Source organism: Anomaloglossus baeobatrachus, chromosome 1, assembly GCF_048569485.1.
Source record: "Anomaloglossus baeobatrachus isolate aAnoBae1 chromosome 1, aAnoBae1.hap1, whole genome shotgun sequence".
In the NCBI taxonomy this organism is placed as follows: domain Eukaryota; kingdom Metazoa; phylum Chordata; class Amphibia; order Anura; family Aromobatidae; genus Anomaloglossus; species Anomaloglossus baeobatrachus.
In genome coordinates this window covers 807,841,757-807,856,242 of record NC_134353.1, presented here as the reverse complement: position 1 = coordinate 807,856,242, position 14,486 = coordinate 807,841,757, and the positions used below count along the sequence as shown (strand labels likewise).

Below are 14,486 nucleotides of genomic sequence, written 5' to 3'. Positions count from 1 at the left end.
TTAGTCATGCAGTAGTGTTACGTGGATCAATACAACAACACGTCATCTAGAAATTATACACAAAAGATCAACACAACATTGAGCTGAAGACTTGTAATCTAGGCACAGAAAACAGAGGAACGCTATGCATCGGCATGCAAAAAGACAAACAAAGACAGAGCTTGTGGTTGGCCAATAACAGTAACATGTTTACCAACATCAGCATAATCAAGACATTCAGGAAATACAGTTGTGTCAGTCATGCACTTCATAGCACTCAAGGAAATGAGGTTTACCATGACAGCAATAGCACCGATATCATGCAAGACATGCAAGGCTGGAAATAAGAGAGACCAAAGGGAAGGATAAATTGGTTAAAAGATATTCTCTAAGCATACTAACCTGCTGGTTCTAATGAATTTTCTACTTTGTCGTTAACATCGAAAACACGGTCATGAACACCTATAGTTTTCAAACAGCTGTCTATAATAAAAATAGAGATAACAGCCAAATACGTTAGTGAGATCGTTTAAACTCCATCACTTTTGTTTATCTCTTTTTTTGTTTGTCTGTTTTTTCTTTTTCTTTTTTTTTGTTTTAAATACATCTTTTTTTTATATTCAATTACTTTGATCTACGCGGCATCTCTTCAAATGCCAAGTTTTGCTTTTCGTTGTATAAACTAGACATAGACAACATTTGAGAAACAACAAGTTAGCAAGTGGCCTGTATTTAATAATGCTCAGTGATGAATGATTAGAAATTATAAAGCAAAAGAAACCACAGATGTTGAGGTATCACACAAGGCTTTACAATAAGTTGAAGGATCTTCATTGTAGCACACGGTAGAACATGCATTTGTGGCCACCAATTAAAGCAGATGAAACACACTTACTTTGTGGCCGTACATAGACTTTGAGTTTTAAGCAGGATCTTCTTCCATTATCTGGGATTGCTGAAGCTGAAGGACAAAAAGAATAAAGTATATCAGTAATATTTTTGGATCAAATTATAATAAATTGATTTCATTCTGCTCTCATTTGTATGTAGCATTTATAATAGTGATTTTACCTAGTCAGCCAGTCACAGGGTTATAGACATGGTCCGATGCATGAAGGGCCAAGGAGAGGACAGAACAATATTTTTTCCCCTTCCAAGCCAACTCAATTTGAAATAAACTTATTTAATGCAAACAGGGTCATAGCGATCGTAGTCACAGAAAGATTGACTGTAACTAGTCCGGTGCTGGAGGGAGGCCCGAAGATCTTAGCATCTACTTCAGCTGCATGTGATCTGAGGACACACATTCAGCTGAAGTGTATTGTAGCGCACAGGCCTGTCATGTACCTGCACTGCAATACAAGTTGCCGACCAATCAGGAATCAGCAGCTGACGTCAGCATGCAATGCATTGGCATTGCATGGCAGTGATGTCATTTCTCATCATAGCAGGCACACCGATGTCAGCTGCAGCCCTCTCCACCAACTGCAGTAAAGGAAGTCACGCAGCAGGAGAGTGGGTGAAGGTGAGTACATTTTTTTTTCCTTTTTAATGCAGAATGGGGGCATATATACTAAGATGAGCCCAAGATGAGGGATATTTTGTATGAGGCACAGTATGAGGCACAGGATGGGGAACATATGTACCAGCATGGGGAACATATATACCATGAAGGGGCCCAGGAATGGGTGGGGACATGTATACCTGGAAGGGACCCATGATGGGCAACATATATACCTGAAAGGGGCCCAGAATGGAGGACATATATACCAGGATGGGAGGCATATGTACCTGGAAGAGACATAGGATAGGGGACATATATACCTGGAATGGGCCGAGGATGAGGGGGACAGGATTGGGGACATTACTACATAATGAGGGGGGAGGGGGGAGAAACATGTATGTGTTTATGGAATTCAAAACACTACAAGGGCCCATGCATCTGACCAACAGGGGTTGACCCGGGTCTAAATCTTGCACCGGGGCCCATCAGACTCTAGTTAAGCCACTTCATACAAATCAAAATTTTCCTCTGTATTTTGGGAGGCTTGCTCAACTGTAAACATAATAAAAAAAAGCTCAGAGAATTTCTACAAGGGCTTTGTTTAGATGCTGTTTTAAAAAAACTAAGAGTATTACAATCACTTTGTTTCCTCATAGATCCTAAAAGCGTTGGGTTCTGATGCATCAGCTTTATATCTGGAAGTGTCTTTAGAAGTGAGATGAGCAAAGGAATTACTTGGCACAATATAATAATCAACACATCCTGTGTGTCGATTCATTTCACACGCGGCTTTCTTCAGTTTGACATCAAAAACAACTTACTCTACAGGAAAACAAGTGACTGGGACAAACAATCTACATGATGAGTCAAAAGTGCTGCAGTCCCCAAACAATTCTACCATATAAAAGGTTATACATAAGGCTTATACCTTCTTCCATCAAAATGATATAAATGTTTAAGCTACAGTGTAACTAGGAGGCAGTTGACTATCTGCTGTGAAAGCTGGATGCCAGGGGGCACCAACAAGCCACATTTCCTTGACAAGGGTATTGAGATACACAGTTAAGGCAGAAAACTAAATTTTCTTCCTAGGTAAAGGAAAGTCTATCCTATTATCCAATGTTAATTGTAATATACCACGATAATCAAGAACATTATAAATGCAATTAGAACTTTAGGCATGTGAAAGAGCAGAGAGCTCTTTTAGATTAAATATTCAAAGCAATTTTCATTAGATTTCTCTTTATTACCCAATGACAATTGTTTCCTGGGATGAGAGAAAGAGTCTGGTAATAACGTAGGTTCTCGCTATAAAATCACATACGCTGTTTAAGAAGTCTGTTGTTAAAGAAGTTTGCCATTTTCCGTCAGAAATGATCATGAGGTAGACTCATAGGCAAGTCTAGATGGGGAATAAAAAAACAACAGAGTCCTTCTGGCCATGATTAATCTCACGGCCCCGTAGATTTTCAGAGCTTGCAATAGCTAGAAATGCCCAACTGTGAATACCACATTGGGGGATATTTTTGAAAAGCCATGGACATAATTGCAAAGTAAAACTGCAAGTTTTATCTGCTAGCTGTACTTGTCAAGAAATACTTACTTTTTGTGTATTACTTTCTTAAGATTAAAAAAAAGGTAGTGGCATGCAGAAAGATATGGCGACTGCTGGATTCACTATAATTGCTGTAAGAAGATTTCATAAATCATAACTGAAATCTATGGTAGTCTATGGGCGTACTTTTTGGCTTGAAAGTCCTGTCTTAACTAAATGTATTCAGCTGATTTTAATGGTTGGAACTCCACTGATAAGAGCAGTGTGGTGACTTTGACCCCCCCATAGACTTTAGATACCTGTTGGCCAAAGGTTTGGCCAATTGTTGGCTGGTGACATAGAGTTTTGCATATTATTCTGGATACTCCATGAAATTGACCATGTGCATGCATGTGTCTTAAGGCCACTTTACACTCTGCGGTCTCGCTAGCGAAATTGCTAGCAAGCGTACCCGTCCCCGTCGTTTGTGCATCATGGGTAAATTGCTGCCCATGGCGCACAATATCGATAGGCCCCGTCACACATACCTTCCTTGCGACGTCGCTGTGGCCGGCAAACCGCCTACTTTCTAAGGGGGTGGTTCGTGCGACGTCACACGGCAGGTGCCCAATAGAAGCGGAGGGGCGGAGAGCAGCCGAAGGAAAGACACGCCCACCTCGTTGCCGGAGGACACAGGTAAGTTGTTGTTCGTTGTTCATGGGGTGTCACACGTAGCGATGTGTGCTGCCTCAGGAATGACAAACAACCTGCGTGCAAAAGCAGCAACGATAATCGGGAATAGAACGACGTGTCAACGATCAACGATAAGGTGAGTATTTTTGATCGTTAGCGGTCGTTCTTACGTTTCACACGCAACGACGTCTCTAACAGGGCCGGATGTGCGTCATGAATTCCGTGACCCCCAACGACATCTCGTTAGCGATGTCGCTGCGTGTAAAGCGACCTTTAGGCAACTTTGATTGTAAGGGACTGATGTGAATAATGATTCTATATACAACAGGAAATAAATCAATATGGGTATCACTGTGCCTCCCGACACCCGCACCTCTGCAGTATCATCTGTTGGTATAGATCAGGAACTGAATAAAGGTGGAACTATTTCTACGCTGCTGTAGGAATGACACAAATCCAAAAATACTGAAGTGCACATGGTTTATAAACCACTTTACTGTCATTATGTTTTAATCAGTGGATTTTCCTGATGAAGAAGTGAGGAGACACTTCGAAAAATGTAGAATAAAATCACCTACACTTCAGTATTTTTGGATTTGTGTAATTCCTCCAGCAGCGCAGAACTTGTTCCACCTTTATTCAGTTCCTGATCTATACCGGTTTTTGTGCGTGTGGAATCTGCAGCAGCTGATTACGAGCTTTGATACTCGTGTATCACAGAATCACACAAGGTGAGCAGTATTCCTTATCACCTATTGCGCTTTCTATCCTTAGATTTCATCTAAAATGATCTGATGAAAGGGATGTCAGGAAAAGAAGGGTTAAATATCCGTACTGCCGGTGGAGAAGATGTAAAAGATGAAGCGGACAAGCCAGGTAAGTATAATCCAAGCAGTTTATTGTGTCTACGCGTTTCGAAGTATAAAACTTCTTCTTCAGGACACAACACAACTAAAACTGACAAGCGTTCATATCCTGTGCATCTTGTCCATTGGCAGTGCAGATATTTAACCCTTCTTTTCCTGACATCCATTTCTGCCATCCGAGGAGCCACAGCACCTATACCGTTGAGCGTATTCCTAGGTTGTGGGTACACAACTCCCACTATGTGAGCTCTCAATACCACTTTACTGCTTTACCCTATTGCTCTTATCTTTTCTTTAGTGTCTTCCAATATTATTTGTTGACAGGTTTAGATGATATCTTTTAGAAGATGTAAATGTGTGTATGCGCTCAGTATTTACCAGCTCATTGCATGTATCATTTGTATAATATCTGTATTTAGCATGCATGAACATGTACTGAACAAATGAAAGAAAACGTTTCTATACTGAATAATGTTAATATTAATAAATGATCAAACTGTAAGTGTAATGTTAGTATTGCAATATTAATCCAGTACCCAGGCCTACGGAGGAGACCCACGATTCCACCTCACTCTAAAAATATTATGACCTTTCAGTTTTACATCCTTTTATTCTTTCCTGTTTGCTATGCAAATCAAAAGGAAAGCAAACATGTCTTGGACTAAAGCCGCAATGTGCAGAAGTAAATACTCAATGAATCTTTAAATATGAAAGGTTGTTAGTGATAAAATAAAGTTTCAATTATTGTAATTGTTATCTTTTTTTCTCTATGAAGAACATTATTAGAAATATTAATAACTGATTTGTGGGATATTGTAAGAACTGATACTTGGCCTTGTGCACCCAGGTACTATGACTTCATACAACTCAGAGGTTGTACAACACGGAAGATGAGACTTACTGTATCTGTATGCCGGTGACCTTTCATTCACCAATCTAGGGAGGCATTTTAGCTGATAACAAGCTCTTCGAGAAAGACTCTGTTAGTGGAGTAAAATGTCACTTTTTCTTTTCTACTGGGAGTTGAAGCCTCTTTCCTTCCTTTTGCACTTATGTGGATCTCTTTGAAGGAGTTCTGAAGGAGCTGTCCACATGGCATATATTATTCCTTTTATAGACTGTGAATAGTAAGACTCTACACCTCACTAGGTCCAGGAACTTTGCTCAGTGGATATTGTCTATGCTCACTGGTACGGCACATAAATAAAAAACAATACACAAAACATCACGTAAACTAGCAAACTGAATACCGTTTTCAAGGTTTGATGAATACCCTTTCGCTGAATAACTCTTGAAAAATAATTCACATCTTAAAGAAGACCTGCCACCAGTTTTGAAATGTCTGTTTAAGAAAATACTTTTATTCCTTAACTGTAGAGCACCTTTTCTTAATATTCTATTCTGCTGTTACTCTATTATTTCTTCTAGAAATGTAAGAATAATTTGACATCTGGGCGCTGCCATTTTCCTTGCTGTGGAGGCGTGTCCCTACAAAGTGATTTTGTCAGCACTGATTGGACAGTATCTCAGTGTCCAGAGACACGCCCCCAACTAGTAACTTAATCATACATTTCTGAATTTCTCTGAGAAGTAACAGAGGACAGTGCAGGATCATGGCATAAAAGAAGGAGCTCCAAAATTTACATTGTAGGGAAGGCAACCATTTCTTAAGATAGGACTGAAATCTCTCTTTAAATATGTCATAGTTAAACTGGCCCTTCAAAGTACAAAGAATTGATTTTCCAACCATTCTCATAAAATCACTAAAAATTATTCTGAAAACTGGTGAATAAATACATTAATGCATCCCAATGGCCAAGAAATCACACAAATTATGTCAATGGAATTTGGACATTTTTGACACAATGACAAAATTGAAACGTGTCATGTATTTGGTCAGTCATGGTCAGTAAAATAAGATTTTCCAATATATTGCCTCCAGACTTTGAAAAAGGCTTGCTAATAAAACATCTTATTGTGGACTGTGTATACTCATCCATTCATACAATCACAGAGAGATAAAAGGACAGAGACCTAAAAATGACCCTTAGGCATTAGATTTAATGACAAATACACCCATATATGATGAAGCAATAGAATTAAGATGGCTATTGACCTTTGAGAATACATTAGGTTTCCTATTCCATCTAAACAATACACAAATCAGCTGCGGTAAATCTATCATTGGTCATAACATACCTAACATCTATCTTCGGCAACATGTACCAATCTTATAACATACAGTCTGGACAATGATAGCATGTTGTTAACAAACAGGAGACGTATTAGCTGTTCACTGGCGGCTGTATAATGCACCGTTCTATGATATTATTTATTTCCCAATGAATCAAATCAGTATTGGTTTCGACTGGTACAAAATGAAATTTGATTATCCCTTTGTAATATATTAGGAAAAACAAAAATAGTTATGATAGAACACTAATAATACATGACAGTACATAGATAATCTGACATAACGGTAATAAAACATGATGGAATGTCTACAAGAAGGCAAGCAATGCCTCTGTCCTGTACTTCTCCTAATCATTGACTTTCCATTACCTCTGATAAATACACAGCTTTTGCTTGACCTGAACTTAGCAAATAGTAATCTGGGTGTCAATTATTATTTTATTTTTTTTACTTTTATAAAAAATACCTTAGAGGGATAGATCACGAATAGAAGAACATAGATGCTCATATCCAAAAACAGTACCATTTCTGTCCACAGGATGTTCGCGACATTGTAGCTCAGCTAGTTTTAAAATGATTGTTTTATCAGCTTAGATAATCACTACAGAATAGAGAATCACTTAGAGAATCACTAGTAAATTGCCATTTAGACCTAAATGTTCATGAGCTCTGTATATTTCTAGCCAATCACTGATTGGCAGCTTTCTGCCTATGCACAGTGTACACAAACAGCTGCCAATTGGTGGTGTGGAGCTCGGCATCCAAACAACTGGCATTTTATAAAAACTGCAGCAAGCAGCCCAGTAAGTGATACATCTCTGGAATTTGGTCCCTGCCACTACAGTATGATGATCTCAGATGGGTCAGCAAAATTCTGGTGACAGATTTCCTTTAATTATAAAAAATTGTACAGATAGTAATTGCATCTGAATACCATTGTCCTGCCCACAGCATTAAATCTGATATTTTCATGAGTTTTGTTTGCTGTACAGAGGCTCCATTTGTGGCTGAATTTGTTTATCGGCATTAGTTTTTGTCCCTCTCCTCTTCCCATCACTTGCCTCTGTACTAGTGCATTGTGAGAAGGAGTCCATTTTCCTCATGGTTGTGGCTAAATCCCAATGGCTAGAAGGACCTTGGGCATGAATGGCTTGGTTAATGGGCGTGGCTGGCATTGTTGGTGGGTCTGGTGTTGTTTCCTCCTGTCCACTATACTGATTTGATATATACTGAGGGCTTTGCCCCGCTTTACCCCCCCATCTGGAGCTCTTACCCCAGACCCCAGCTTCTATTATAATCAACTCCATGCCACGTAAACTTAGCAAAAGACTGTTGCTTCCTGGTATCAGCTATGTTGACGGAGGCCCCACCCCTTCTGGTTACATGGGTATGACGTTAGCATAGGTCCCTCTGTCCACTGGGATTTAGACGTTATCTTTGTAGCATCCGTAAGGAGGATTCTGTGGTACCTGTTTGCAGCCATCAGAAACCCTACACTCTCACCCCTGCTTCTGTCAGCTGCTTTTATAAGATGGGATAACAGGATGATTTAGCGCATGTTGTTTATACACTGTCTGGCCATTTGTCATATGTTTTTGTTGCTCTTATACATGTGTTGATTCTGTGTTATTTCTTTCCTTCTAGATTCACCGAATACATTTACTTAATGTTCAATAAACGGCATTTGGGGGGAAAATGAGAGGTGCGTCTTAAAATCCGAATGTAGCTTACCAGGGGGTAGTGGAGAGGGGTCACAGGAGTCAGGGCAATGCTGTGCGCTGTCCTGCTCTTTGCAGCACTGCTTTGTATGGCTCTATGTGGAGGGAAGCACTGCTCTGTGCAGCTCTGTGTTGCTAGCAGCGCTGCTCTATACGGCAGGTGGCACGGTTCTGTGCAGCTTGTGATGATTCTTTGGGCGGCGGTCAGCGAGGCTCTATGCGGCAGGCAGTAAGGCTCTGTGTGGCCGCAGCAAGGCTCTGTGCGGCAGGCAGCGAGGCTCTGTGTGGCGAAGTATGAGCCATTCTGAAGATGTCAGCGGTAATGGATTCAAATAATAGTGCCCAGAGTTGGCGCGTACGGAGATGGAGCTCTTGGCTCAAACTCTCATCTGTGCATGCACTGACTCCGGCCGCCATTTCTTTGAAGTTCGCACAGCCGACATCTTCAGTATGGCCAGTGCTTCACCCCCTGCAGCGAGCACCAATACAGAGCAGAGTCGGCTGCCCCAGCATAGTATCTGGGCCCCCCTCTCCAGCACTTTCAGCATTGCCATACTCAAGCACCGCCCCTGCCTCCTATGACCCCGCTCCACCACTGCTGCCACCTCACCTCCCTGGTAAGACACCACCGGATTATAAAATAGACCTCATTTTTTTTTAACCTTTTATTATCTCTAGTCTTGGAGTGCGTCTCATAATTCGGTGCTTCTAATAAAACTGGAATTAAAAAAAATAGTATTTTTTCCTCCAAAATGTTGTTTTAGCCCCAATTGTTCACTTACAAGGGATAGTATGACAAATTGGACCCCACAATTTGTTACCCAGTTTGTTCTGAGCCCAGTGATTCCCAACATATGGTCAGAAACCCCTTTTTAAACAAATGGGAGGGCTCAGAAGAGAAGGAGCTCAATTTGAATTTGGGAACACGAACTTGGCTGAAATAAATTGTGGGCACCATGTTGCATTTGCAGGAACACTAAGATGCCTAAACAGCAAAACAGCAAAATGACCCCATTTTGGAAACGACACCCCTCATGCATTTCATCCAGGGGATAGTGAGTAATCTGAACACACAAGTGCTATATTGAATGTATAACATTAAGTCATAATAATGAAAATTTTAATTTCTTCATGAAAATGTTGTTTCAGCCTCAAATTTGTAATTTTTCACACTGAGTAATAGGATAATACAGACCCGATAATGTGTTATGCAATTTCTCTTTTATGTGATGATGTGTGGTCAAAAACTTATGTTTGGGCACATGGTAGTGCTTGAAAAATAAAACTGCAGTAAAGAATAAGGCACTTTAATGACCGCCATTTTAATGCATATTGGCTTTCATTAAGGGGTTCATTAAGCTCTTAAAATGTCACAAATAAGAATTTGTACTCCACAAAGGTCCTGGAGTACAATTTGCACATTTTGATCAACTCTGCTCCCTCCCACGCCACCAACTACTCTCATCACATGTATTATTTTAGTCACTAATCCAATAAAGCTCAATTTATATTACCTTAGTGACGCACACATTCAGCATATACACAAGGTAAATCCCCTGTATGTTTATGTCTACTATATAACCTCAAGGGGCACAACTTTATGTCAGTCACATGCATCACCCGACTCCAATCTATGGTATTTTCTTGTATAGAAAACACAATAGTCCTCTATGCTTTTGAATGCAGTGTTTGTTCAGTTATGCTGACATATACCCCACAAGAATAGAAACAGGTTGCGTAATCAGGTATTTTTATTGATCAAAAAATCTTGATAACAGATGACACATGTATTTGTCCAAAAAAGTCGACGTTTCGGCCTTTGGGCCTTCGTCAGACTGTAGTCTTATCACATGTAAGGCATTAGTTATCTGTTGGTATGTATATATTCGTAAGGAACACGGACATATATACGTCGGGAGAGCTCCTGCAAATGTGATATCTGTTGTATAGTTCTCTTCAGCAATTGCAATACTTAATTGTAGATATACAGAGCTTTATTCCACATATGGCCGTGATGTAATGTAGACGGTCAAGACAAAACAATCACTGATCTCGGGGAGATCAGCCAGAGAAAACACTGCCGGCAGCCAGCGAGGGCGCTCAATACAGTGAAATCAGATTTCACTGTGTTGAGCGCCCTCACTGGCTGCTGGCAGTGTTTTCTCTGGCTGATCTCCCCGAGATCAGTGATTGTTTTGTCTTGTTGGTCTACTAGGCATTGCTCCCACCTGGCCAGAATCCTACTCAACACTGATGAGGGGCAATACCCCGAAACAGCTGTCTGTGGATGGATACCTGGCCTTGGTATTTCCCTTGTCATATCTTTAAACTTGTCAAAAAGTTGGATATTGACTAAAAGGGCCACTTAATATGGTGGTTATGGTGGTCTCCTAAAAAGAGCCACTCCTTGGCTGGGTCCTTCCTGGAGGGATATCTGGCTGGCTTCTGTGTAGAGACTCCTAATAGATGGTCAGGCAGGGTAAAAAATTCAGTACTGGGATTAAATTATATTCAAATCTCCTTATGTACTTATGTGGATATTGGAAAAAGGAACCATGCCTAAGGACACTAATGCAGGAAACAGCAGTAGTATGCTACCTCCGGCCGAACCGGGTGTGTGATATGATCCATGTGCTGTTCAGCATGGAGAGTGTCTGTTTGATCCCTGCAGTGTGGGACAAATACATGTGTCATCTGTTATCAATATTTTTTTTTTTATAAAAATACCTGATTATGCAACCTGTTTCTATTCTTGTGGGGTATACAGTGTACCGGCGTTCTCTCTCTTAATGTGATATAAAATTTTCTCCTGAACACCTGTAATTCAGTGATGCAGAGCTTTATCCCAGATAATGCTGACACATTATGCTAAAAGAACAATCTTTGGTATATGTGGAGGCCATTATACCCTAAGGATACATTTGGCATATGTATCTGGAAATTGCACTGCATGTAATGAACATGTACCACTTGTGTGGTATGAATAGTGTCCTACGTTCACACTCAAACACCCTCCTCTTCTGTAATTCTCCCACACAGAGCTGTTGTAGTGCTGGGGTCCTGTGTTTGAATCCTAGCATGGGTAACATTTGCATAGTGTTTGAAGTTATCTCCATTTTTGTGGAGGTTCCTGCTGGGTTCTCCTGTTTCTTCCCACAGCCCAAAAACATACATATAGATTAATTTAGAATTCCTATTGGGAGCCTCAATGGGGACGTGGGACCAAATTAGTAGTAATAGTTCTATACAGCTCTGCAGAATATATTGTTGCTATATAAATAAATCATTCATTTCAGTCAAGTTTAGCTTAAGTATACATCTTGCACAAAATCAAGGTTGATCCCTTCAGTAAAAAGAATGAAAACACTAAAGAAAAAGTAAATATTCTACTTTAAAACTACATCTCAGAAAATCCCCAAAGAAATTCTCTGCAAAAAGAACAGAAGAGAACCTTACTTCACAAATCTTCCCGTTAGCTGTAGGAGCAACGGAGTCCAATAGACTAATCTATAAGCCCCGATTTTTTGCTGTTTTGTTTCTCCAGCTTTCTGCAGTAATTTGCTCTTTTTAGTGTGTACGTTTATTCTTTATAAGATGTGCACCAATTTTTAATTTGTCTTTCTTTTTCCTCTATGGCTGTGCTTATCCAGATGTTTGAGACCAATTCCTGCAATTTTTTATTTTACTAAATTTCGCCTAGTTTGGCAAATCTCTCAATTCCCTGCCTGGGGTAAGGTTTTTAGTGGAAGTTTTTAAGTTGGTGCACTTTTAGGATAAATGTGCGACTTTTTAAATGATTTGAATTTTTGGAGCTAAAAGGTGGCGAAAATGGTTACAGATATAGATGAGTGAATGTGTGTACTAAACACAGACTTTATGAAAAAAAAAACCCAAAAAGCAGAGTTGGGGTTTGGAGTTCAGATGCTTTATGTATGCAAACCACTCTGGTGAGCATCGCTGTGCTCAAATATGCTCGGTGCTCAGCCCAGTGTGAGCCACTTGCAGTGTTTGAACGACTCACACTGGGGGGAAAAATAAAAATAAAATAAAATTGGAAAAACTCAGCCCTCCCCTAGAAGTGATCTGTTTATGGCTGGCTGTATGGGAGTGGAGACCTGAACTGCCCAATTTGTACTGTAACTTCCATTGGGATACAGGTCAACTCTAGGTCCCAAACCAAGCTTTACCCAAAGTTCGGCTGAACCCGCCGAACCAAACTTCCACGGTTCCGCTCAGTTGTATACAAATGTAAAGACCATTTTCCATTTCATGAAAAATTCATGAACCTTGTGCACAATGTTGGACTGGCTACCGGAGAAACCTCCAGTAATACCAGGCCTGGCTGAGTAGGTTACCTGCACTGAACTCTGGAGCTCTCACCTGAGCTCCGGAGTGCAGCCTGGAGTGAAATCGGGGTTTGCAAGACTGAACTGCAAGCGTCGACTGATTCCCTGGCGATTGCGGTTCAGTTCATGGCAGCTGCAGACAGGCCGGGCTGAACTCCAAAGCTGTCACCTGAGCTCCGGAGTTCAGCCCGGCCTGTCCGAAGCTGTGACATGAATTGAACCGCAATCGCCGTGGAATCATTCGGCGCTTGCGGTGCAGTCCTGCAAACCCTGAGTTCTGTCTAGGCTGCACTCCGGAGCTCAGGGGAGAGCTTCAGAGTTCAGTGCAGGTAACCACAGCCTGGTATTACAGGAGGTTCCTCCAGTAGCCAGTCCGATTCTGATTGTGCATCATTTTAGTGCAAAAAACCTTAGTGAATACAAGAAAAAAAGTGACTTCATTAAATCGTAAATGATAAATTGGGGCAATAAAGTCTCTAAAGTCTCATTTATTGACTTGCACTAGACTCCTCAACTCCTCCGCAGTTATTTTTTGGTATTTCAGCTTTTTTTACCATTATGTGAAAGCAGATCTAAAAAAATGAGACTTATATGTTAGTATTTCCACTAAGAAGTGCCAGCAGATGTAGAAAATAAAGATTGAATACAAAAATCTCATTGAGGCATTCCCAGTCTTCTCTTTTGCATAGAATTAAAATAATGCCACAAAGTAATAATTACCAAAAGAAAGAAAGCCGACAGATTAAAGATAATAATTACAAAATTTAAAACAATTCCAAATGATATTTGGCAGCAGCCAAATTATAAGCTAAAGCCGGCACAGCGAAACATACTGTCTGCCTTCAATTGAAGCACGATTAAAGGGAGTCACAATGGGGATAGCACGAAGACAAGAAGCATTAGCTGAGTGCAATTACACATATAATAAGAACACATTCAATAGCTCCTTTAACAGTTTTTAGTGGAAATCGTTGGAGCTCAGTTCTGCGCGAATGTGCCGTGTCTCATTTTTCACTTTATTGAAGGCACTTGGTCTAAGTCTGCATTTTAATTTCCATTCACCATCCACATATGGAGTCATCATAAAGTTGGCACGGGCTGTTGAAGCTTTCGGAAATTGCACATTATAAAGGTAGAGATACGAAACGGCGCAGGATACGGGGAACCGTTTTATCGCCTAATAGTAAAGGGAGATGGGGCAGAAAAAAATAACTTCTGTGGGTTTGCCTTCAAAGCGACATTTAATTACACCTAATTTCCTACGTTTTAAAAGCTGTAATTCTGGAGCACTACACCAAATGTTGCTACGGAGGAAAAAGCCCATAAAGGACTTCCAGCATGTGGAAGAAATGTATGTGCGGAGACGATGGTGTGCTATAGGTGAAATCAGTGCTGAAGTGCCCTCAGCACTTACTGCTTTCTCGCCGTCGTTTAAGTGACCATGCGTGAGCCTTTTTATTGTGTGTTGAAAAGATCATTTCTATTCGACTCTAGGGAAGTCAGCCCTCCTGTAAGCCGGCTCCTTTGTTATGAATATGGAACAGATGGAGATGAATCTATCAGCTCTGCTGGAACAAAAACACTTACAACCAAGCTCTATTAAATACTCTGCTTAGCTCTTTGATACCAGAAGCTCTTTGTGAACTGCTGTGA

The 14,486-nt window shown here is 40.5% G+C and overlaps 1 protein-coding gene across 3 annotated transcripts in view; it reads right to left on the bottom strand.

Moving 5' to 3' along the window:
* Positions 1-14,486, bottom strand: part of EFNA5 (ephrin A5) — a 604,022-nt gene that overhangs the window by 52,466 nt on the left and 537,070 nt on the right. For 2 of the 3 annotated variants that reach the window (XM_075325029.1, XM_075325030.1), the window contains exons 3-4: positions 875-940; positions 382-462 (exon numbers count right to left, since the gene is read on the bottom strand). In XM_075325029.1, coding sequence (XP_075181144.1) covers positions 382-462; positions 875-940 — 147 coding nt within the window. The remainder of the gene's footprint in view (positions 1-381; positions 463-874; positions 941-14,486) is intronic. The other variant, XM_075325031.1, reaches the window with a different exon arrangement.